This window comes from Mesoplodon bidens (genome assembly GCF_964165515.1).
Source record: "Mesoplodon bidens genome assembly, chromosome: 3".
NCBI lineage: Eukaryota > Metazoa > Chordata > Mammalia > Artiodactyla > Ziphiidae > Mesoplodon > Mesoplodon bidens.
In genome coordinates this window covers 111,651,140-111,675,660 of record NC_138178.1, presented here as the reverse complement: position 1 = coordinate 111,675,660, position 24,521 = coordinate 111,651,140, and the positions used below count along the sequence as shown (strand labels likewise).

Here is a 24,521-nt window from a genome sequence, read left to right as displayed (position 1 = left end):
ACATGGAAGCAACCTAAGTGTCCATTGACAGATGAATGGATAAAGATGTGGCACATATATAGAATGGAATATTACTCAGCCATAAAAGAAACAAAATTGAGTTATTTGTAGTGAGGTGGATGGTCGTAGAGTCTGTGATACAAAGTGAAGTAGGTGAGAAAGAGAAAAACAAATATCGTATGCTAACACATATATATGGAATCTAAAAAAAAAAGAAAAAAGTTCTGACGAACCCAGGGGCAGGACAGGAATAAATACGTAGACGTAGAGAATGAACTTGAGGACACTGGGAGGGAGAAAGGTAAGCTGGGAGAAAGTGAAAGAGTGGCATGGACATTTATACACTACCAAATGTAAAACTGATAGCTAGTGGGAAGCAGCCACATAACACAGTGAGATCAGCTGGGTGCTTTGTGACCACCTAGAGGGGTGTGATAGGGAGGGTGGGAGGGAGGGAGACACAAGAGGGAAGACATATGGGGATATATGTATATGTATAGCTGATTCACTTTGTTATACAGCAGAAACTAACACACCATTGTAAAGCAATTATACTCCAATAAAGATGTTAAAAAAAAAAAGAAATTACTCCTTGATATATATATATATATATATCAAACTGAATCACTTTGCAGTACAGTTTAAACTTACACAACATTGTAAATTAACTATACTTCAAATAAAGAAATAAATAAGAAACTATATTAAAATTTTAAAAGAAAGAACAAAAGGAAGGAAGGAAGGAAGGAAGGAAGGAAGAAAGAAAGAAAGAAAAAGAAAGAGAAAGAAAGAAAGAAAGAAACGGCTCCTTGGTTTAGTGAGATGAATGGGCTGCCCAGCTGCTAACATATCTGAGAGAGGTTTGGTATAAGGTAGGATGGTATTTGCAACACAAAGCTGATTCCATATAGCCTGAGAAACTAGAGGCAACAATTGTTCACAAGTATGGTTTATGTATCTGGCACTGTGGTAGGCTCTGAGAATACAACAGTGAATAAGACACAATCCCTGTCTTCACAGAGCTTAAAGCCTAGTGTGGTGGTTCTGAATTGGCTCCACATTATAATTATCTGGGACACTTTTTAAAATTTCCAGTGTCTAGGCCTTACTCAAACCAGTTAAAACCAAAATCTCTAGGGGCAGGACCCAGGAATCTGCATTTTTTTAAGTTATCAGTTTGACTGTAAAATACAACCAGAATAGAAGACCAGTGTTTAATGGGAAAGAAAAAGGAGTAAAAAGGTCATTACAGTACAAAGGAGTAAGTGCCATGTTTGGAGTAACAGACAAAAGCCTCCAACCCAGGTTTTACCAGTCAGAGAAGTTTTCCCTGTTGAGTGCTGCAGAACAGTGTTAAACATCTAAAGCAGGAGAAGGACAATAAGACAGAGGAAGCAGAATGTGTAAAAGCCCCAGAGCAAATGACCACAGTGCTATAAAGCAGCACTACCCAAACTTGAATGTTCATGAGCATCACCTAGTGATCTTGCTGAAATGCTGATTCTAATGCAGGACATCTGCAGGAGGCTGAGATTCCACATTTCCAATATGATCCTAGGGGATCCATTGCTGCTGAATCAAAGAGTATGATTGGAGAATAGATGTGAGAAGCAGGCACGGCCAAGATGAGCTGGAAAGGTCAACCAGGCCTAGATACCAAAAGCCCCTGCTAAGGAGTTTGGACTTGATCCTAGACTTTATCATGCCGGCAATAGGGAGCCACTGAAGGGTCTTTAGCCAAAGAGTGATAGAATTAGGTTTGCATTTTATTTTTTTTAATAAATTGATTGATTGATTGATTGATTTTTGGCTGCATTGGGTCTTCGTTGCTGCACAAGGGCTTTTCTCTAGTTGCAGTGAGTGGGGGCTACTCTTTGTTGCAGTGCATGGGCTTCTCACTGCGGTGGCTTCTCGTTGCAGAGCACGGGCTCTAGGTACACGGGCTTCAGTAGTTGTGGCATGTGGGCTCAGTAGTTGTGGCGCACGGGCATAGTTGCTCTGTAGCATGTGGGATCTTCCCTGACCAGGGCTCGAACCCATGTCCCCTGCATTGGCAGGCGGATTCTTAACCACTACGGCACCAGGAAGTCCCTAGATTTGCATTTTAGAAAGACCAATCTGACAAGTCAAACTAGAGGTGAGTGATCAAATGGGACAAAGTTGCAGTAATCTGGGTAACAGATGATGGGGCTGAACAAAGAAAGTAGAAGAGGGGAATGGAGAAAAGTGGAAAGTCTTGTCCTATAAATTCTGTTGGTTGAGGGTTCAAGGGAGAGGGGGAAATTGAGGATAACTTGTATCAGTTAGTGTTCTTGAATGCGAACAGTAGATTTCATTCTGGCTGGTTTAACCTGAAACTGGTTTATAAGAGGATATTAAATAGTTCACAAAATTATTGGGATGTCTGGAGAAACGTTCAAGGCTAAGCTTCCAGGGACAGTGCCTGACACCTGACGCAGGCCATAAAACTATCCAGGTCAGGAATCTGTCTATATCAGTCAATGGTACCAATTACTGCTGCTGCTGTCATTGGGCCCCAAATACCAGCAATTTAGTTTTACTGCAACTGCTACTGCCACCAATGCCACTTCTGCATCCGATCTTGAACCTCCTGTGCCCGAAAGCCCTACCAACTCTGAAGTCAGGGAAATGGAAGTCCCATGAAGAGCCTGTTTATTCACATTGCTCACTTCCCAGCTTAATCTTGCTTGCAGCTATCTAATTGGCATGCCTGCATCCTAGCTGCAAAGGAGGCTAGGGAGCTGCATTCCGATTTCTACATGGAAGGGAAAAGGATACTCATAATGTGGGAATTTCCCCAAAAAGAAATGTTATTCAAAAGATGAGGGGGTCCATTCACTTTAACCTAAAAAAGCTTTTCAGAGTGATTAGCTTCAGAAAGAGAAGCAAAATTGCATTGTGCTGAGATGTGACAGGGAGGCGAGAATCCAGAGGCTTTAAGAGTAGCAACTCTCTTAAACTTAGAAAATTAAGGCGTTATTCCCCCTCCTTCTCCTTCCCACATAAAGGAACTCTCACACATTCCACCAATTAGAGATGAATTTGTGTTAAGGGACTGCTATTAAAATGCAAATATACCTTTTAAGAAGGTTATGTTTCATTCACAAGTTAATGGGAATTACTTTAATCAGCTTCACACCAGTGGAGTGCTACTAAACACAGTACTTAGAATGTTAGATTTTTGATTATTGCCTAGAGGAAGGGAATCTTCTGAGTTGTAGGTCAAGCCTGGAGCAAATTCTGGAGATGCTAAAGGCAGCATAATACTTATAGGGAATTGCTATAAAAGAGAAAGGAGATGGAGAGTTATTCCGAAGAGAGAGTTGGTGACTAAAAAAAAAATTTGCCAAAAAAAAAAATTTTTGCCTAGATGTGGTATGGCCCTGAAAATCCAGTTTATGCCAAATTGTTTAAACTGCAGACCATATCTTCCCTGCAGTTAAGCCCAGTCACCCCAGTTTAGTTCAGGCTTTCCAGCAGGTGGCTCCCCTTCCAAGTCCTGTCCTTCTTTTACTGGTGAAACCCAGCAGGACCCTGCAAGGTCCTCCCAGATACAAAATCCCCTCAGCACCCGCACCCCTATTTCTTTTTTTGTAGAAAAAATTTTAGTCTCCTAGGCTTTCCCTGAGTTCCAAAGAGCAGACTCAAACAGTTACTCATTAGGGAAGTGAGTGAATACAGGAAAGTAGTCAAGAAACAACGGTTCAGCCACATAACAGAGTGCTAGTTACTCCTCAAGGGAAATGTATAAGAATCTGATGCATATCTTTGAGTTGTCCTGCAGGAACTACGACTCCCACCCACGTGGAGGATGGTGACTACATGCTGAGACTGCAGACTGGTTAGAACACAAGAAGATTGATGATTGAGATTCCTGGAGCATCACCCTATCACCTCACCACCAACCAATCAGAAGAAAGTCACACACCCTGTAGCCTCTCCTCCCCCTTCCCCCCAATGATGCCTTTAAAAACTCTTCCCTGAAAACCATCTGGCAGTTTTGGGGTTTTTTAGCGTGAGCTTCCTGTTCTCCTTGCTTGGCTTTGAAATAAATCTTTCTCTCCTCCACACTTTGAAGTTTCCATTTGTTTGGCCTCACTGTGCATCAGGCACATGGACTTGGGTTCGTTCATCAACATTGGGAGGGAAAGAACACAATGGTGGAAAGAGAAATCGTTTTCTAATTAAATTGTTTTCCTTGTTTCTTCCCTAAATTCTGAGCCCCCTGAGAATAAGAACAGCATCTTATTCCTCATATATTTCCAACACCTAGCTTGGTGTCTGGCATGATAAATAAATGTTAATAAACAATTGGATAAATATGTGAATGCAGTTATTAATTAATTCTGAAGTTGGAATTTTCTCTATTTGTGGGGCTCTTTAGATTGTCCTTCCTCACGCATGCTGAGAATCTACAGTATTTCTTTTGCTTCACTTGCCAAAAGGAGCAAACAATCAGGGAGCTGCCATCTGATAAATACTGCTTTCCCTTTTTTATCTCAAGCAAATGCAACTGAAGATTTAGATGTATATGAACAGTTCATTATTGAAATTCTATGATTTATTTACTTCCTGCTGGAGTCAGTAAGAGCTTTACTTAGTTACAACACTCAAAGACAATAAAAATCGTTCATTATTTTTTCTGTATCAAGTCAAATCTGATTCCAGTTTTCTTCCCCCACAGTACAAAGAGAGCTCTAAGGGCTTAGGGCCTAGTGGCTCCCTCTAACATGCCTCTTAGTTAAGTCTGCAAGAGCCCTTGAAGGCAGTGGCTCCATCCCTTTGTGAAATAAAATTCATAGTTTATGACAAGATAATAAAAATTTAAACATAAAAATTTTTCTTTGCCTTTTGACCTCCTCTCTCCTCTTCTACTGTCCATTGTGTATCTGCATTATGCATCAACCAAACCTCCCCCACCTGCAAAAATACCTGCTCAACCATAAAAAGCAACACTCTCCTAGCATCAACAAGACAACTCCTTAAAAGGTGACATTCTTTCTCCATCTTATAAGGGGCCACGAGATGATGCTTAGATCTGGATTGTATAAACTGTCAATAATGTGTCATTTAATGTACAGCTTTCTGTTTCGAAAAACTTATATAACTGTGCCTTGACTTCTAATAGGTGGAACAGTTCTCAGAGCTTTCTGAGATGCTCTTCCTGGATTACAATCCTTGAATTTGGCTCAAATAAAATTTTCAATTTCTGTCTTAGATCGACTGATTAATTTTTTGTAGACACCTTCCTGCCATACAAGCTGGGCTGTATAGGAGGCATTTTCACCAAGGCTAGGATCGCAGCAACCATTCTCCTCTGATGTCTTGTCATATTCCCAATGGCTGGAAAAAAAGGTGGGGAGGGGTCAAGGACCTTGACTCATCTTACACTGATAACTCACTAAGTCAAACTTCACCTCTGTAAACTCTTGGAGAAATTAAATATTTCTGCTAAAAATGTTAACAGCAGCTATGTCTCTCTTTGTCTTCTCAGCTGTTACGTTCCCACAAAAAGATGACAAAAGAGACCTCAGTGTGGCCTTTACAACCTCTTCAGTCAGTGTGCCAGATATCTTTTGCTGGCCTTCCTGATCTACACTCAAGCATTCTCCACCTTGCTTTCTTCCCTGGAGGCTGAGACATCAACAGGTCCCCAGGCTTCCTAGCTATTGGCTGTTTTTTGCAATGGGGAGCTCTGGCAGGAAATGGAAGGAAGGTAGAAAATAGAGTCAGGTATTTATTTCCCTAGCTCTCTTCCTAAAGGGTCACCTAAAATTGGCTATGCTTCTTAGCAGAAAGTTCATTCCTTCTCTTAAGGGTCTATGTAAGTCTCTACCCCTGGATTCCAGACTCCCTCCTTTTCTCTCTTCAGGTCAAGGGAATGGTAACATCTCACCTGTTACCATGCCCAAGGGAATGGTAACATCTCAGTTGTTACTACACTACCCATTGTGGTGCCCCTACAATAGTGCCTTTGTCAATAAAACTTTCCCAGGTTATCCTATTTAGAGTGTGTTATTTGATTGCTGATAGGACCCTGACTGATACAATCAGCGTGATAAAATAACTTATTTTTTCTCTGACTATAAATAATCTTCAATATCTTCTTTTCCAAATAATGTATTTGTTTATGGCACTTATCCATGGATTTCAAAGAACTATACAAAAAATAATTCCCACATTTCTTGGTAGAACGATATGAGAATAATTTTTTAAAAAGAATAAAATCACAATTCTCATACAAACATAAAATCAACATGTGTCAAAGATTTTTATTTCATTCATACTTAACTCAGCAAGGAAGAAACCAGTAATATATTACAGCCAGTTCAAAAAAGAACTCAAATCTCCTCAAATAAAGAATTCCAAATAATTTATGCAGATACTCCCTAGCCAAGGAGGTAGATCATAACTCCCTACCCCTTGAGTATGGGCTGTGTTTAGAGATTTGCTTCCAAAGACTAAATCATGGAAGTGGGTCTGTGTGTAAGTTTACAGTGGAGAAACTTGGCAAATACACTACCCTAGTCAGGTAATTAAGGTCAACATCATCATCAATAAGACCTGTTGACAGAATGTACCATTGATATGATGTAATCAGAAGGGCACTTCATCTCTATGGTCATCCTCAAAAACCCATAACCCTGCTCTAATCATGAGAAAAACATCAAATTCCAATAGAGGGGCAACCTACAATATACCTGACCAGTACTACCCAAAACTGTCAAGGTCATTGAAAACAAGGAAAGTGTGAGAAACTGCCATGAACTAAGGAATCTTGTCAGCTAAATGTAATGTGGTATCCTGGATGGGATACAGAAAAAGGATTTAGAGAAAACCTAATAAATCTGAATAAAGTATGGAGTTTAATTAATATACCAGTGCTGGTTTCTTAGTTGTGACAAACATACCATAGTAATTTGAGACGTTAATAACAGAAGAAACTGGGTGAGGGGTATATGGGAACTCTCTGGTATCTTTGCAACTTTTCTGTAAATCTACATCTATTCTAAAATTTAAAGTTTATTAGAGAGAGAGAGAGAGACAGAGAACTACTCAAGGTGCTATATACTTTTAGTCAGGTAAGGAATGCTGAAATGAATTTACAAATGGATGCAAAACTGGCAAAACTGGTCAACACCCACAGAGTAATAATCAAATTTTACATTTTTATAGACAGTATCAGTATTCAAAGAGTTAAATTCTATCTCTACAGAGTTGTAAGATAGTCTAGTCAAAGACAAACCCTGTATAGCCCTATAGGACCAGGTAAATCCCAGAGGTTCCAGCATTCTGTTAAAAAGATATCTAGAAATCTCTTTTGCCCATTTCAAAATCTTTCAAAATTTTTTTCTACAAAGGATGCAGCTGTCAAAATTATTTTAAAAAGCCCTTACAACAGGCTGGTCTGACTTGACAAAACAGCTAACAGAAGTATACAAATATTCAAAAGGTTATGCAATGCTTTGCCAAGTTATCACAACACTATAAACTGAAAAATAACCCAAACATCAATATAATTTATCAGCCTGCCCTGGGGACACCCTACAGATTGCCAAAGATATGCATCATTGCCTTACAGTTAAAAGCACTTGCTATGTTACGTTACCTAGGCAACACACCAGCAAATGGTACAGTAATAAAATAAGAATTTAAAAAAGCAAGTTGAACAAAAGAACAGTCAATATTAAGTTCCAAACTCAATTCCATTTCCTACCTGGTTGTACAAACTATTTGTGTTAAGAAGGGACTTAGCTCTTAGGTGGGAACTATCATTTTCCCAGGCCTCATATTTTTGTATTGGAGGGGCTTCAACAGCCCATGATTAAGCCCATGATTAACACCATGGCATCATTTCTGTCTATGTAAGAAGAGGCTCCATGACAAAATATCAATATATGATTATGGTTGGGGCATTTGCCCTTGGAGTTTTTATTTCAGACTCTTATTTAAATATGTATGTTTCCTTTTTCCTCACAGTCTTAATGCATGTGCCAAGTGTCTTTTTTTTTTGGCCACACTGTCCAGCATGAGGAACTTCCCTGACCAAGGATCAAACCCACGCCCCTTGCAGTGGAAGGTGGAGTCTTAACCACTGGACCACTAGGGAAGCCTCAAGTGTATTTTTTTTTTTTTTTTTTAGAATGCTCACTTCTCTTCAATCGCTGAGTTTCAGCTTTTACAAATAACCTTAGAACAATTCAGGTAGCTAAGGTTTTTGGGGGGAAACAGTTCTTACTTGTACATGAAGAACTATTGCATCCTCAATTTTCTGTAAATAACTCAATTGGCTGGATTAACAAACACTGTCACAGAAACACAAAAATTTTTTAAAGCCATAGATCACTGCATATATATTTACAAAAAGCCATAATCAAACATGCATTTCTCCTTACTAGGAGAACTTAAATAGATGTTTGAACATTAAGGCAGTGATGACTCTAAAACATAATGAAATTCTAAGTTAAGGCTTTATGTTTGTTTTGAAACCCATATTCATAGGCAACTGTGACCAAAGCAAACTTTTATCTACTAGGTTGAGTTCATCTGCCTAGGATATATTATTTATCCACTACCAACAATTCTTCTACAGGATAGCAATTAGTAGCAAACCACTGATTTATTATACTTTAATGAATTATTAGTCCCCTCTTTAGGTTTTATTTTGAGGATTTAGCCTTCAGCAGCATAAGCATGTGCCACAGAAGGAACAGAGTATTTTTTTGGGTAAACTTAGAAAAATTTACAGACTGCACTGATTTTTACTTGCTTGAAATTTGGCCAGCAATCAAGAACTCAGGATCTCCTAAATACAGAAAACCTCAAAAGCATACTTGACCACAGACCCATCTCAAAACATAGATGTTCTTGAATATTGAAGCAATCAGTCATCACCTTACTTCCTTTGAAGACTGGTACTATCCTCTCTAAACAAAGCAACAAAATGCAGAATACCATATCTTAGATGGATCTATTCTATAATTGCTATCCTCAAGGCACAGATACTATCCTTGCTGGACCAATGTGTTTCCTCATTCAAGGAAAAAATGAGAGGTGGATGAAAAGAAGATTCACTTTAAAATAGTTGTTGAGTGCACTCTTGCCCTATCAAGCTTATGCAAAGTACTGAAATTTAGTGGGAAATTTCCTTTTCTCTTTATTTTTTTTTAACAATTAGAGTGACAAAACTTGGACTCAGCTGGTGGGTGTGCTTTGAGGAGCAGCTCTGGAGCACCGCCCTGGTCTTTTGTAGGGAGTAGGGGGGATGCTCATAGGACACACTCCAGTATGAGCTAATAGGCATGATTCCACAGCCCAGCGTTTCCATAGTTGGGGCGACTTACTGTCACTTAGACTGAAATGATCACTATTTACACTAAGTGCTTGCTGCTACTTCTTTAAGCAAGAATTTTACAGCAACACGTCTTGTGAGGAAAGTACTATACACTTAACGCTGGTATCAGTAAGAGTTCACGTAGAGAAGGGATGGCATTGACTATATGAAAATTGTCTCAAAAGCTAAAGATAGCTGTAGTTTTCCTTTGTGTCTTCAAATAAGGAAAGAGTAAGATGTCAAAGCAGATGAAGCTGATGGTGTTTAAATCTAATGGTGCAGCATCAGATTTCTTTAGACATTATTAGGAAACAGGAATTTCTAACAAGCACTGGCAAAAGTATTTTAGGTGCAATTTAAGTAAGTCATATGTCAACTAAAATGTTTCAAAAATTTGAAAAGTTTGTATACTAGTCCTGGTGAGCTTGCTTCAGCTAAATGGCTAAATGGGTTTTTTTTAATTTATTTATTTATTTATTTATTTATTTACATTGTGCTGGGTCTTAGTTGCTGCACTTGGGGATCTTCTTTGTGGCATGTGGGATCTTTGTTGTGGCATGTGGGATGTTTTAGTTGCGGCATGCGTGCAGGGTCTAGTTCCCTGACCAGGGATCCAACCCAGGTCCCCTGCATTGGGAGCACTGCGTCTTACCCACTGGACCACCAGGGAAGTCCCCCACTAGATGTGTTTTAAAGGTGTGAAATACATTTATTTTTTTAAAGAAGGGAAGTCTACACTGAAAGGGCAAATGTCGGCAACACAAAAAACAATCACTTTTTTAGATCAACATCTTACACTTTATAATACACTCATAAATTTTTACACAAATTTCATGTTTATAAGTGCAAAAGGCAAAGAACCTCAAAGAATCGAAGTAACTTTATCATCGACTACATTCAATAGAGTTAATACTGTTGTCCCCATTCTCCATCTTCTAAATCCAGAAGGGAACCGTAAATGCCATACCCCATGTGAACTCCACTTTCAGAAGTTGGAGACTGGGTGTAGTTCTGCACACAGCTGGGTTCCAACAGAGCTGAATTGAGTTTCCATTGTGTTCCAGGCCAAATCCGCCAGAAGAAAGTCATCCATTGCTGTCTGAGTTTCACTGCTGTTGAAGAATAAGCTCCCCAAAGTTTCAAAGCCAGAATTCATGGTCTGTGTTTCTGCACTGCTTAACTGAACTTTGCTTTCTAGAGCAGGTAGGTGTTTAGCAGTGGAGATTCTTTCAGTTTGGGTCTCTGTGTCAGATGAATCAATACTCATGGAAAAGCTGGAGTGTTTCAGAATACTTCCCAGAGGCAGATGAGGGCTACTGTCTAAAAAGAAGTTCAAGTCCCTCTGTGTCTGTGTGTCAAACATTCCAAGGCCTAAGAAGTTAGAATTTCCTCTACAACTGTAGGACTGGGCAGAGGTGTCTGCAAGTAAGAAGTCAGTTTGGGTCTCTATGTCCAGCAATTCCAAGACTGGCTCAGTGGTTATAGGGCTAAGTTCACTCTTTTCAGTTTGAGTCTGGATATTTGAGGCCAAAAAGAACTCTTCAATATCAAAATCAACTGCAGGATTCTGGGTTGGGCCAGATGGGAGCTGGGTGTCAGGTCCAGTATTTGTGTCAGACGAAGACTACAATTGTCCAGTGTCTGACCAGGCAGATTACTTGACAAGATGTTTTCTAGATCACTTAATAAATCCCTGGTTCAGGTCCAATTATCTGTCATGTTCTGTGAAGAAAGTGTACTATTCTGTGCGCTGAATGAAGTTCATGATTGGTTCAGATTTCTCAATATCTTGATTTAAAGTTTTAGGGTGGTTCTGAGGTAACAAGCCATGAGTTACAGTCTCTGCTACTAAGCTGCTGCTTATAATTTGTCTGTAGAAACACCACATGATGAATGGACACTCTCAAAAATGTCTCCACACATTACAGCTTGGTCTATCTGTACTCGATCATCTGTTGGACTTCGCATTCCACTGGTTTGAGTTTCTCTCAAGAGAGATCCCACCTGATGGGAAACTGGGATCTATAAATACATCAGTCTGAGCAGCTATAGATGAGATTACCTTAGAACTGGGCAAAAAAGTTTGAGTATGAACACTAATGGGAAGGGAAACTTGAGGACCAAATGTCAAATCAGTTTAAGAACAAGGTGATACAGAGGAATCAGGGCTAGCCCACTGTGCAGACAGTAAAAAGTGTTGTGTGGTGTAACATAGGTCTGCCTGTACATTGATTGAAGAAATGCTGTTTTCTTGACATATGTCCCCTAGTTCTTGTAAAGAGTTAGATGGACTTTTACCCAAGTTCACTTGAACACCTGTGCTAATTGGCTCAACAGCAACAGGATTTACAATTTTTGAAAGAGGGAGGCTCTCCTTGAGAGAGCAAGCCTCTGAATCTAGGCCAAGGATCAGGGTTCCTATGGACAAGGGCAATAAGTGCACAGAACCGGGGAGACACAGCCCTGATGATTGACACCCAACACCACAGGCTGGGCTGAGGAGTCTGCTGTAGGCACAAAGACAGGCACTTCAGGCTTTGGTAAAAGCAACTTCTGAGGATACCGTGGACGTGTTGGAAGAGTCTGCTTTCTGGCATTAGAGCTGCAAGAGTCTTCAAAAGAAGCCATTAGCTCTATTTCTGAAGTTTCTAGTTCTTGAGCATCTGGTCTTGGGGTTGATTTGTTGCTCAGTGATTCAGTGGTCTTACTGGACAACTTCTGGTTGTGCAGGCACTTTTCCATTTTCCTTTTCTTACTAGATGGATCCCTGTGTTCTGCAGGGATCACATGGCCAGTTCGGTAGATATGGGACTGTAATGCAGTCCTTCTGGCATAGGGACAGCCACACGTGCACTGGAAGGTCTTGCCACAATCCTCTGGATGTCTTTTCAAGTCCTACTCAGTGCCATACGAATTGCTGCACTTAACTATGTTTGTGCTGCTTTTCCGCATGCATTTTCATAAAGTGCTGTTTTCTGAAAGAAAATTGAGAACTTGGTCTGTCAGGGCCTCTCGGGCATCCTTCAATCGGACAACAGTAGAATCTCGGGACAGTTTTCAAATCTTTTCCTATTGTTGGATTCTCTATGCCATCCTGCTGGTGGTGGCTCTTGACCAGGTGCGTGTTGAGCACCGGGCTGTTGGGCAGGATCTTGCCGCCGCTGCGTGCCGGGCACAGGATGTTGGTCCACACGGCCCGGGACAGCTCGCTCACCCACGGAGGGATGAGCTCCCCAGCCAGCTGCCCCTCAGCGGCCTTGGGGGAGGGGGACTCCACGGGCCCGAGGCGGTGGCAGCTCCCCACGCAGCCCAGGCGCCCCAGGCCAGAGCCGCGGGCCCTGCCACCACTGTCTCAGAGGCCACCAGGTGCGCCAAGTGTCTTGAAGCCCAAATTCACCTGAGTCTTTCACACCTCAGTTTCAGATACCCTGGTAGAAGAGTGACTATCTCTCATAGTAAATTGGTAAAGAGCCTTCTGAATATAACCTAGTATACCCTGCTTGACCACAGGGGAAAACGTGTTGATCATGCCTTATGTGAGAATTTCCACTCCATGTCATAGCAATATTTCTTACTACAAATGAAAAAATTAGTATTCTGGTTCTACCCCAATTCATGTGCAATTTAGTTAGTATGAACTAATTTCTCAGAAACTGATCACCTCCCTAGGCACTGAGGAAAACAAAACAAAACAAAAAACCTCTCTAAGCTTTGAAGTAGGGGGCTAGATTTCTTCCAAGCCTTCCCTGAAATGAAACCTCTATCTCTTCCTGCTGCATTTCTACTGATTAACATACCTCCAAGTAAAGCCTCGGGCAAGAGGTTCATTCTAGAGCTAAATCTTAGGAAAAGCTCTGCTTAGTCCAAGAAACAGATTTCTTAGTCTATGAAACAGATTACGAAACAGTTCATTTTTCTTTCTTTTCCGCTTTACAATCAGGAAGCTTACTATCAGCTGCAAAGGATCTTTCAGAAGTGGTTCTCAGTGTTAAAATTTGGGGCAGCCAACTTGAATGAATTAAACAACTTAAAATAACTCTAAATTATTATACCATCTCAGAGGGCCTAGAATGCATTCATAACTAATGCACTAGCTGCATGGTCTCCTTTCAGCACTGTAGCTGTTTGAGAACTATTCTTGCCCAGACAGTGATTTCTTGTATACTCACAAGGCAAAGCTCTCTTATGTTCCAGTGAATCTTCTTCCTCTAGAGCCAATTTAATGTTGTGCTTTGCCTCTTACATTTAACTTGAAGGAAATTGTACAACATGCTCCACGTCAACATTACATATGATGAACATAACTGTTTTATAACAAAAATTGAAGTTATATATCTGTGAAAACTTTGCTATGTTATCATCTCAGCACTCCAGTCAAGAACCACTGTCTTGTCTATTTGTTTTCAATTTTCCACATTCCAACTGACATAATTCCATTTTCTTTACTCCTTATGCTTTATTTTTATTCACATTTCACTATTTTATTGCAGGTATGGCTGACCTTCTTAAATTCTTTGTGGAATGAAACTAGATGTTCAAAAAAATAAAATACAGAAAGTAAATACTTTCTCTTTGGTGCCTACTCTCTACTGCCCTCTGCAGGTAGAAAGAAAGAATAAGATCCTCACTTAACAGGAAGATTTAAAGTAATTGGTGTTTTTTGAGAGGCTAACCATTACCAACCAGACTCCATCTATTCACAGGAAGGAGTTCTCAATTTGCTAAAGTCCCTTCACTGTGGAAAAATTTCTGGGAACCACAGACCATTTTCAAGAGAGCTCCCTATCTCCTACACCCATATACAAACGGACATGAAGTCCTCTCTTATTCTGGGTGAAGGCTAAGGGCCCTCTATGTCAAAGTTCCTTCAAGCCTGTAAAACTTGAGTCTGGGAGTGAAAGAGAAAAGAGACATAAAGGTGCAGACAATGCAATTTGTCTGTGCTTTGCAGACAAATGTCAACAAATGTAGGAACCCCTGCAATGCCTCAATCAGAGATAATGTGAGATTTTGCTTTCTGTTTTTACAAAAAGTGAAAGGCAGCCTGCAAGATAACCAGCAAACAGGCAGCTTCAATTCTGTGTAGAAAGGACCGTTCATTACACATCGATTATTTTCTTCAATTACACTACTTTGTATGGATAGCAACACTGTCAGTGATGTCATCTTCTGAAACAGAGACCAGGATGTATAGGCATATTGTGCCAACCGAGCGCAAATCAATGACCTGAGTAATGCAGTCAGGGTAACACTATTATTCTTCATCTAAACCCTCCAAGCCCATAGAAAAATAATGCTAATCTGATGGAGGTTCAAGGAATACGTTATGTGGGAAAGAAAATCAAGCCCTTAATTTTATTTACATTCTAATATGTACTTACAGGAAACACCACAGAATTCAGTATCATTATGTGCATCAGACTGTCATTTTATTTTTGAATTAGTAGCATGTTAAAAATTTATTAAAATCAAACACTTTCTTGGATACGAGTATTTTTACCAAGGATATTCTCTAAAAGATTGATCTCCAAATATGTATTCACGTAGCCTACCAATACCTTTCCACAACTGCGAGAACAGAATGATTTATAGCATTCTTGATAGAGAAGGCAGCGTTGTTTTATTATTTGGGGTAAGGAGTTTTTTTGAAAGATTTATAGCTTTCAGTTCCACCTCCGCTTGTTTTGTGATTCAATTGACTCATTCTATTTACCTCTCTTCATAATGGGCATAATATGGACTTACGCAGACTTAAAATTTTTCAACGTCTGTAAACTTAAGCTTTCTGAGCTGAAAAATGTCTCTTTAAAAGGTATGTAGGGAAGAGAACCACTGGGTCTTTTCACTCGCTTAAAAGCATACACTGAGGGCTTCCCTGGTGGCGCAGTGGTTGAGAGTCTGCCTGCCGATGCAGAGGATACCGGTTCGTGCCCCGGACCGGGAGGATCCCACATGCCGCGGAGTGGCTGGTCCCGTAAGCCATGGCCGCTGAGCCTGCGCGTCCGGAGCCTGCGCTCCGCAACGGGAGACACCACAACAGTGAGAGGCCCGCGTACCGCAAAAAAAAAAAAAAAGCATACACTGAGCGCCTTCTACCGAATTGCACGTAGGTTGGAGTAAGAGTTAGTACCTACAAGACCGCACATCCGGGCCACCGGAAGCCAGCCAGGGGCCCCGCCCTTCTGGAGGCGGGGCCACGGGCGACAAGCACGACCCTCCGCCGCCGCGCGCTCCGCCCATGCTCCCTGAGGGCCGGGGGCGGGCCTGTGAGGCGCGTGGCTGGAACCTGGGGGATATCCGCGCGGGCTTGAACCATGGCTGAAAGTGGCCGGCCACCTCAGGCCCGGGCCCTCCTGCAGCAGTTCCTGAACGCCCGGCTGCAAGTACGCCCCGCCGAAGGGGACGCCGCGGCCCAGTGGGTGGAGGTAACGTGGGCCCCGCAGCTCCGGTTATCCTGTGGCGCGCAGGGGCGGTTCTTACCTCACTGTCTCGGCGATTTGTGCCCCCCCGCGTCTCCCTCCGAGCCGGTCGCGTGGCGCCTGGCACGTGCTGTGGGCGGGGCGGGACTCCCGGCCGGTCCGCCCAACGCTACCCTCAGTGCGTTCCTGGCGTCGCTTCTCTCTTCAGTCCTGCACCACCGGCCTCGGCCCCTTCTCCCTCGGACTTATTTTCCGAGAGGAAGAGGGTGTCCGCTGGTTGGCACCCCGGGAATTGGGAGCTTCCTCTCACCGTTTGCCTACCTGAGCTCTGTGGACTTCAGGTTAGGCCTAGTAGCTCAGACCTCTTGCTTCAAAAGAGCAAAAAGCCTTGCCACGCCCTGCGCGATGCTCGGGCTGCTGGTGAGTTGTCCTGATCTGGTTCGAGCTTCTAGGTTAGATTTGTTGCAAGCGTTCAAGATCTGTTTTGAATTGTGCTCCGGATCCCGTCGAATTCCCTCTTAGGTTGACTGCAGCTAGGTGTTAGCACAGACGTGAGATTGCCCATGAAGCAGTTCTTTTTTCAAAAAACTTTAAAAACTTGACTTATTTCCCACTAGGAACAAAGACGACTACTTTTATAATAATGTTGCATTGTTATCAAACACATTTCCTCCAAAGAATTTAAAACATTTACACCAATATGATGTCCTTCTGCTTGAATATTTACTTTTTTAAAAGAGCCTGCCCATATGCAAAATTCCATGCAAAAACAAAATTTTATTTAAGGCCCCTGACTTATTTTTTGGAGTAAGTTGAAATGAAGGAAAAAAATGTGTAATAATAATAAATAAAACTGGTGGAGGTACTCAGAAACTTTAATGTAGGAGCATATCATTCATTCATCTGCTGAATTCTGTCCCAAATCAAGCACTCCTTAACACAATCCTAGTTATTATTTTAAATACTACCCATGAACTATATGTGGGTGACTATTCTTAAATCACTATCTGTTGCTCCCTGGTAATTTGGAAATATTTATAAGCATAAACAGTCCTATATTTTTGCCCTCCCTTTTTCTTTCTCAAAAATTCATTTCTTATTTCTTACTTTTGTTATGGTCTCTTAAAAATTTCTCTTCCCTATTTTGAGATTTTATTATTTTTGCCATACTGTCCAAAGAATTGCCTATTTTTATACTTGCTTCATGGAACTATAAATCCCAAACTATTAATCATTTAGATTTCTTCCATGCTTCTTTATCTTTTTATATTCTTCATGTCACATCTCCCTGTGCAAAATCACAGATAGTTTATTGCAGCCTTCCAAACTATCAGTGTGTTTATTAACTTTAAAAGCTATTTTAATGCTTTCTCTTCCACTCCCACACATGGCTAAATTAGTATAAGGAGCTGACGAGTAATTAGATAGAGAGTAAATTCTTTCCTCTTTCTCAAGCATCCGCTATTCTATTACTAAAAGTTATAATTTAAAAAAAAAACATTTTTAATTGTTTTTAAGTTTACTTTTTGATTTGAAGGTTACTTTGCATGTTCTTGGTTTCATTCATTTAGACCTTTGCTGTCACAGGCTAATGTTTTTCTTCCTGAGAGGTGAACATTTTTAACCTACAGTGAGAATTATGTGTACTTTCCTATATATTTGAAATGTTCTATTTATACCAAAAGAAGCTACAAGGAAGGTGATTCTGACTTGAGGAGGGGAATTTGTAGATCACAATTTAAGAGCTATTATTGGAATAAACTAAAAGAAAATACCTTAATGAAGAGGTAGTGTGGTGAGTAGAAGGAAAGAACTAGTGTTTTTTGTTTGTTTGTTTGTTTGTTTTTGCCCAAGCCATGCTGCATGTGGGATCTTAGTTCCCTGACCAGGGATCTAACCCCTGCAATGGAAGGGTGGAGTCTTAACCACTGGGCCATCAGAGAAGTCCCCACAGGTGTTCATTCCTGCAATTACTTAATTCTGACATTGCATGTGTCCAAATGTGAATATGTTTGAGAAATTTTGGCCTGTGCTGAAACAATCCCAGTGTAGAGAGCTGTGACAGTGGTGCAGATATCTGTATTATTCAGGCTGCCACCTCCTTACTGCTGGGTGTGCCCTGGAGGCACTTGTTTGTTCAAGAGCACAATTACACTTATAAAAAGTTACTTCTTATCCAGGTAAATCAGGTGTGAGTGCACAGCTGCATTTATGTTTATTTACAAGAGTATTTAGATAACACATAGAGCCTGTAATATACAGTAGAACTTAAATGCAGTCAACAGAGTCCCTATCATGTACAAAGCAGTCTGTAAAGTGCTTTGGGAGTTAAGATGTAAAATAAATTGTGTTTCAGTCCTTAAATTTCTTTTTATATAGTCACTTAATATGCACTTGTATCGCTCTTACTATGAGACAGGCACTGTTCTAAGCACTTTACAGATATTAACTCAATCTTTGTAATAGCTGTTGGACTCAGAAGGTTAATCTACAAAATAAAAAATTTAATGATTCACTGCAGCAAAATCAAAGTCATTTGTCAAGTGTCTCTTTTCCATATAGTCTCTATCCTACAAGAGCTAATAAAGAACTATCCAATTCATTATATAAAATAAATAAGCTTACATTCCTGATAACAGAAAACCTCTTGATGTAGAACTTAATATGAATGCAGTTTCCAAGGTTTAATCACTGTGTATTTAATGTATTAACAAAAATAACAAAAAATAATTGGACAGCAGTTTCTTGGAGTTTATTGAAATAGAATCAGACCCTTATTTTCATTATCTATAAGTAAATGGATTAGGAGGAACAAAGAATGATGATGTCAAAAGACATATCAGTTACAGTGTTGTTTATACATCAGCCATATCTGATATAATGTGAATTCATTTGGTGTTGAATAAATGGGCCCCTGCAAACTAAATATTTATAAGTCTGTCAGCCATACTTAGGAAGAGGCTAGTTCATAGTCCTAATGATTTTGATCAGAAGTACATGTTTGGGGACTTCCCTGGTGACACAGTGGTTAAGAATCTGCCTGCCAGTGCAGGGGACATGGGTTTGAGCCCTGGTCCAGGAAGATCCCACATGCCACGGAGCAACTAAGCCCGTGTGCCACAACTACTGAGCCTGCTCTCTAGAGCCTGCGAGCCACAACTATTGAGCCCACGTGCCACAACTACTGCAGCCCACAAGCCTAGAGCCTGTGCTTCACAACGAGAAGCCACCGCAATGAGAAGCCCACGCACCACAACGAAGAGTAGCTCCCACTCACTGCAACTAGAGAAAGCCCACATGCAGCAACGAAGACCCAACGCAGCCAAAAATAAATTAATTAATTTCTAAAAAAAAAGAAGTAAATGTTTGAAGGTATAACTTGGGGTCTTTACTGCTCTTGGCTGTATTTTAAACTTAATTTTTGAAAGAAATGATCACTGAGGTGACTGAATATTGAAAAAGATTTTATTTTCTCACATATTTAGGAAATTAAGTCTATTATAAAAAGTTATTCCTCTTCTTTCGCATTTAACCTTTTATCTATAAAAGTTGTGAAATTTTATTCATTTACCTCTGTATATAGAAGCTTCTTTCTAATCTGAATTTATTGTGGTTTCTCATAGGTCCAGAGAGGATTAGTGATCTACCTGTGCTTTTTCAAGGGAGCTGATAAAGAGCTTCTTCCCAAAATGGGTATGTGTTTGATGTTTCTTTTTTAAGAGTGAGAGTGACTAGCAATAGATAGATGAATCAGAAGGGGAAAAAAGCACAATCTTAAATTGTACTGGTATGTAAGTTATAAATGACTTAACTCTGTGTACTGTTGTTGACTTTAGCTATTTGCCTTTTCCAAAGCTTAATGTAAGCAAGTGTGGTAGAATTCTTTTAAAATATCTGCAGCATTTCAGATCGTTTATAGATTGGTTTAGAAGAGTGTACACACACAGACAGCACACTGAGATTCAGCCGAGGATACAGAAACTTGTTGGAAGCAGGGTGGCCACATAGGGAGAAATAGATGCTGCATTTCTTAATATAGTTTCCTTATCTCTCAGAGTCCCTAACAGGGGCACAGAGGTGACACTGTATGTACAACATGTGGTTCCCATCAAATCTGTGAAGATCAGGCTTATATCATTATTATAGAAGAATTCACATTAACCATTTATGCACTTCTTTGTAGGAAATGTGTATAAAGATGATTATTAAACCAAGCTCAGTGTCATCACAACCACACCTCCTCTGCAGGCAGAGAAAGAGTCAGTGTTCAGGCATCTCTGAACAATAATGTACCTGCCTGCAGCTTTCCAGTGTCCTCGATAGTCTATATCACTGAACATTCCTTGTGATAATTACATAGGTTCAGATCTACCAAATCAAATCATATACTATCTCAAGACAGTATTTGATAGAATAATTATGTACAAAAAAAAGAAGCCTGAAATAGTCAAGCTGTCCCTAAGGTTGGGGACAGGTTATATTCTCTTCATTAGTAAAGGCAGTACCCATTAGTTGGATTAATAAATATAAATTATACAGATGGGTAGTTGAAGCAGGCGGAAGTTAACCTAGAAGAGCTTTAAGTAGTGGAACTCAAGCGTAAATAGCCCAGTGAGGAACAGCTTGGACAAAGGGCTAAAGCTTCTAGAGGGGATTTTATGCTGAGACATCAAACATGTTTAACAACTTTGTCAGAGGATGAAAACTAGACTTGAGAAGGGACTGCAATAGGTGAGGATGGAAAGCAAGTAACTGTAATAGTTTGAAATTTGAATCTGAAGGATAATACGGAGCTTTAAAGGGTTTAAAGAGAAAATGAAATGAGGTCTCCCGTTACAGAGGGTTATTGCCAGGACTTAATGCTTGGACATTGGACATTCTGTTTTTGCCTTGAATTAAAGCTTTCTTGACCATGAAAAGTATATAGTAGAAATCTTCAAAAACAGGAAGAGCATTTTTGGCCAAATTGTGGCCAAGTAAAAACACTGAGGAAGTCCACCTTAACTCTTCTAGTGGATAGTCTAACACAAAGCTTTTATATATCATGATTCTCAGTAAAGAACTGTGACTCTAAGAATCACATTCTACTGGTGTGAGTTGTAAGCAAAATAAGTCCATCTATTATTGATAGTAGTAGCCTGTACTTCCCTCTGTTCCAGGAGGCAAAGTAAGCCAGTGTGATGGGATTCTCTTAAACCCGACCTCATACTTATTACATGGCTTCAGATCTTTCCAATCAAATCATGTAGCCCTTGGGAACATAACAGCCAGTTATATCCATAAAGTCTGAAATAGCATGGCTCATGTATAGATGTGCAGAATCTTCCTCAATTCATCTTCAGTATAATTGGACAGAGATCCAGGGCCCTGTCAAAACTTAACTTCCCATTTACATCATTAGAGATATTTGATCAACAACCTGTCTTAGGATCTTTGAGTTTCCAAGATGCCATTAATTCATTGTCTCATTTTAATTCTACTTACTGACATTTGTATTTGTATTATATTTACTTCTACATACTGATACTTGTATACCAACAGCATTAATTGAATTCTCAGTTAGATCCAGTAGAGGGAAGTGTGTGGAAGTATAATAAATTATACTTACCTCTCTGGCCTGTTATTTCAAAACTGCCTCCTTAGTCTGTCACTAGCCTGAGGCCTGGATAGCTGGATAGTGATTTACGTGGAATGAAATGCTCTGGAGAATTATAGTTTTCTTAGAAGCAATCAATAGGACTGCAGGCTATATAGCAAAGTTCTATTTGTAATAGAGAAAATTAGAGTTTTTTATTTATTTATTTTTGGTTGTGTAGGGTCTTCATTGCTATGCGCGGGCTTTCTCTAATTGTGGTGAGCAGAGGCTACTCTTCGTTGCAGTGCGCAGGCTTCTCGCTGCAGTGGCTTCTCTTGTTGCAGATGTTCTAGGTGTGTGGGCTTCAGTAGTTGCGACACGTGGGCTCAGTAGTTGTGACTCGCAGGCTCTAGAGCAGAGGCTCAGTAGTTGTGGCGCTCAGGCTTAGTTGCACTAATCTGCGGCATGTGGGATCTTCTCAGACCAGGGATCGAACCCATGTCCCTTGCATTGGCAGGCGGATTCTTAAGCACTGCGCCACCAGGAAAGTCCCTAGAGGTATTTTAAAATAGGCATTAGTTAAATGAAAACTGATAGTGCTTAATGCAGAGCTTAGGAATTCATTTGGGTGTTCACCTTAGCAGGTTTTCACCAGGTTAATTCCTTGATTTGTAGAGTGGGGCCACTGTACAGAATCCTTGCTGATATTTACTACAGGCTCTCTAATAGTTGAAACCATTGACTACCCCACCAGAAAGCATACCTTTTCAAGCCTGATTATTCACACAGGAGTGTGAGGTTTCAATAGTTCTTTTACCGTTTGTGTCCTCTCAGGACTATTCTTTACAAGCAGAAGTTATTTATACCCTTTATAGAGGTAGGAAGACCCTAAGGGTGTTTATATTAGGCATTTCTTTTGCTTATTGTTTTGAAAATGGCTAATGTTGAAATGTAAAGGTTTTCTAAGTTTAGATTTTTTAGCTACACATGGATATTTATGGTTATTTTGACACTTCTTATTAGCTATGAGTATACTTGTGTGTCATAAAAATAATAATACAATATTTTCCTGTATGTATATGAAGATAATGCTAGTAACTCTATACCTTTGGATTTACTTTCCCAGTTGACAATGAATTTCTGATGGTTCTTGCTTTCACCTTTATCCTTCGCACACTGGTGATGTTTGTAAAATGATTAGTCTTTGTTAATAATGTCTTCGAGGTTATAGAACTGCAAAATCTGCTAGTTTATAACAGGATTGAACCTGGAACCTTTGTCTCAGCTTAGAATTCTAGGCAACTAAGTTTAAAATAATAAATGCACAAAGGTTTTTATTTAATGTTCTATGTTATAAAGTAGAATAAGTGTGTGGAGGATCTGTCATGTTTTTTTTTCCAGTGGGATTTGTTTTGAAATATAAAAAGGAACAAAAAGGCAAAATCTTTTCATGTATCCCCCAGGGCAACAATATCTTGAAGTTCCAGTATACAGTTAATTCTTTAGTCCATTCTGGATGATCTTATTGTTAGGAGATCCTAACTGCCAAGTCACATTTAAAACATCATGCCATTTTCTGCATGAAATTTTCCTTGTTTTTCATGCTTAGATTATTTAGCTTACTGAAGCAGTTTTAAAAATCTAGATAGAAAATTTGGGTTAAAAACATGAGCTGACAAACTGGATTTTAAACATGAGGTTTGCTGACTAGAAGATTGTTGGTTTTCTTCATGTTTGTTTTCTACCTCAAAATGTTCTCATTTCTTCCCTACCCAGTTAATACACTGTTAAATGTGAAATTAAGTGAAACAGAAAATGGCAAGCGTGTCTCTGTATTGGATCTACCTGGCAACATTCTTATCATCCCTCAAGCCACCCTTGGGGGGAGAGTAAAAGGAAGAAGCATGCAGTATCACTCTAACTCTGGAAAAGAAGAGGGGTTAGAACTTTATTCCCAATTTGTGACTCTCTGTAAAAAAGAATTAGCTGCTAACAGCAAGTGTGCCGAAGCTGGGGTTGTGGTGGAACATGGCACTTACGGCAACAGGCAGGTGTTAAAGCTCGACACCAATGGACCATACACACACCTAATTGAGTTTTGAAAAATTAAAAGTTTCTACAGTTGTAATTAGATTCTCTCCCCCTTCTGCTTGAGTACACTAATCTGCAGCATTTTTAGACAAGAAAATCCTGGGTCCCATCCATAACTCTGCAGCCTGCTACTTGGATGACCTTGCCACATCACCTAAACTCTGGATCTCAGTCACCTTCCATCCTGCTTTCCCCTAAACTCACACTCAGAATTTTGAAAAATGCCTTGTATTCGCTTTATGGTCATTGATAAGAACATGGAAATGTTCTTAGAGAGCTGTATTTAAGCATTTTGCAATTAAGCATTTTGTGCAATCAAGAAAAATGTTTCTTATACCCTCAAATGTATGTAATATGTAGTAAAAATCACTATTTGTGTTACGATTATAATGTTGTCAATTTTGTTTTAGTATTTCAGATTTCCATATTTTGAATGAAAGAATATGCAATTTACTATTCCTTCTAATAATATCTATGAAAATGTAATACAGAAATGTTATTGGACATTTTAATATTATTTTCCAAGGACATCCAAGTGCTTTAAATTATTTTAAGAATCTTTAGTTGATATAGCAATAAGGTATGGGGGACTAAAAGTTGTTTTTATTTAATATACTAATGGCTTAATATTCTGTTTCTCAGTTTTTTACCAAAACAATGTGTGTTGCATTTTCTGTCTTTGGTTTTTAAAAGTTACTGTTTCATTAAATTAATGTTCATAAATTTTTTTAGGAAGTTCCTTTTTTGTTGGTTTAGATTGCTATAAAAGGAATAAAAGGAATAAAAAGGGAAGCTTTCTACTGGAATGATTTGAAAACAAGTTGACTTGTTCATTTCCATTTTATCAACTTAATGATTTGGAGCCAGTATTATTTTTTCTATTACTGTATTTCTGTGTCCTCCCCCACCCCAGAATTCGTATGTTGAAGTCCCCCAATGTGATAGTATTTGCACATGGGGCCTTTGAAAAGTAATCAGGGTTGATAGAGCATGAGAGTGGGGCCCTTATGATGGGATTAGTGTCCTCATAAGAAGAGACACCAGAGAGCTTGCTCACCCTTTCTCTGCCCACCATGTGAGA

The 24,521-nt window shown here is 39.8% G+C and overlaps 2 protein-coding genes and 1 pseudogene across 4 annotated transcripts in view; 1 reads left to right on the top strand and 2 right to left on the bottom strand.

Annotated features, from left to right (window-relative positions):
* The window catches only part of NUBPL (NUBP iron-sulfur cluster assembly factor, mitochondrial), a 351,028-nt gene extending 334,838 nt beyond the window's left edge, over positions 1–16,190 (bottom strand). For both annotated transcript variants that reach the window (XM_081229690.1, XM_081229694.1), the window contains exon 1: positions 15,836–16,190. The gene's annotated coding sequence lies outside the window, so the exon portion shown is untranslated. The remainder of the gene's footprint in view (positions 1–15,835) is intronic.
* On the bottom strand, positions 10,288–12,323 carry LOC308614870 (ATM interactor-like; annotated as a pseudogene). Its single transcript has one exon. The product of its transcript is annotated as an ATM interactor-like (transcript).
* DTD2 (D-aminoacyl-tRNA deacylase 2) lies at positions 15,556–24,260 on the top strand. Its single transcript, XM_081229706.1, has 3 exons — positions 15,556–15,780; positions 19,398–19,467; positions 23,126–24,260. Exons 1-3 carry the CDS (start codon positions 15,670–15,672, stop codon positions 23,449–23,451), a joined length of 507 nt encoding a protein of 168 aa, XP_081085832.1. The 5' UTR covers positions 15,556–15,669; the 3' UTR covers positions 23,452–24,260.
* The last annotated feature ends 261 nt before the right edge of the window (positions 24,261–24,521 follow it).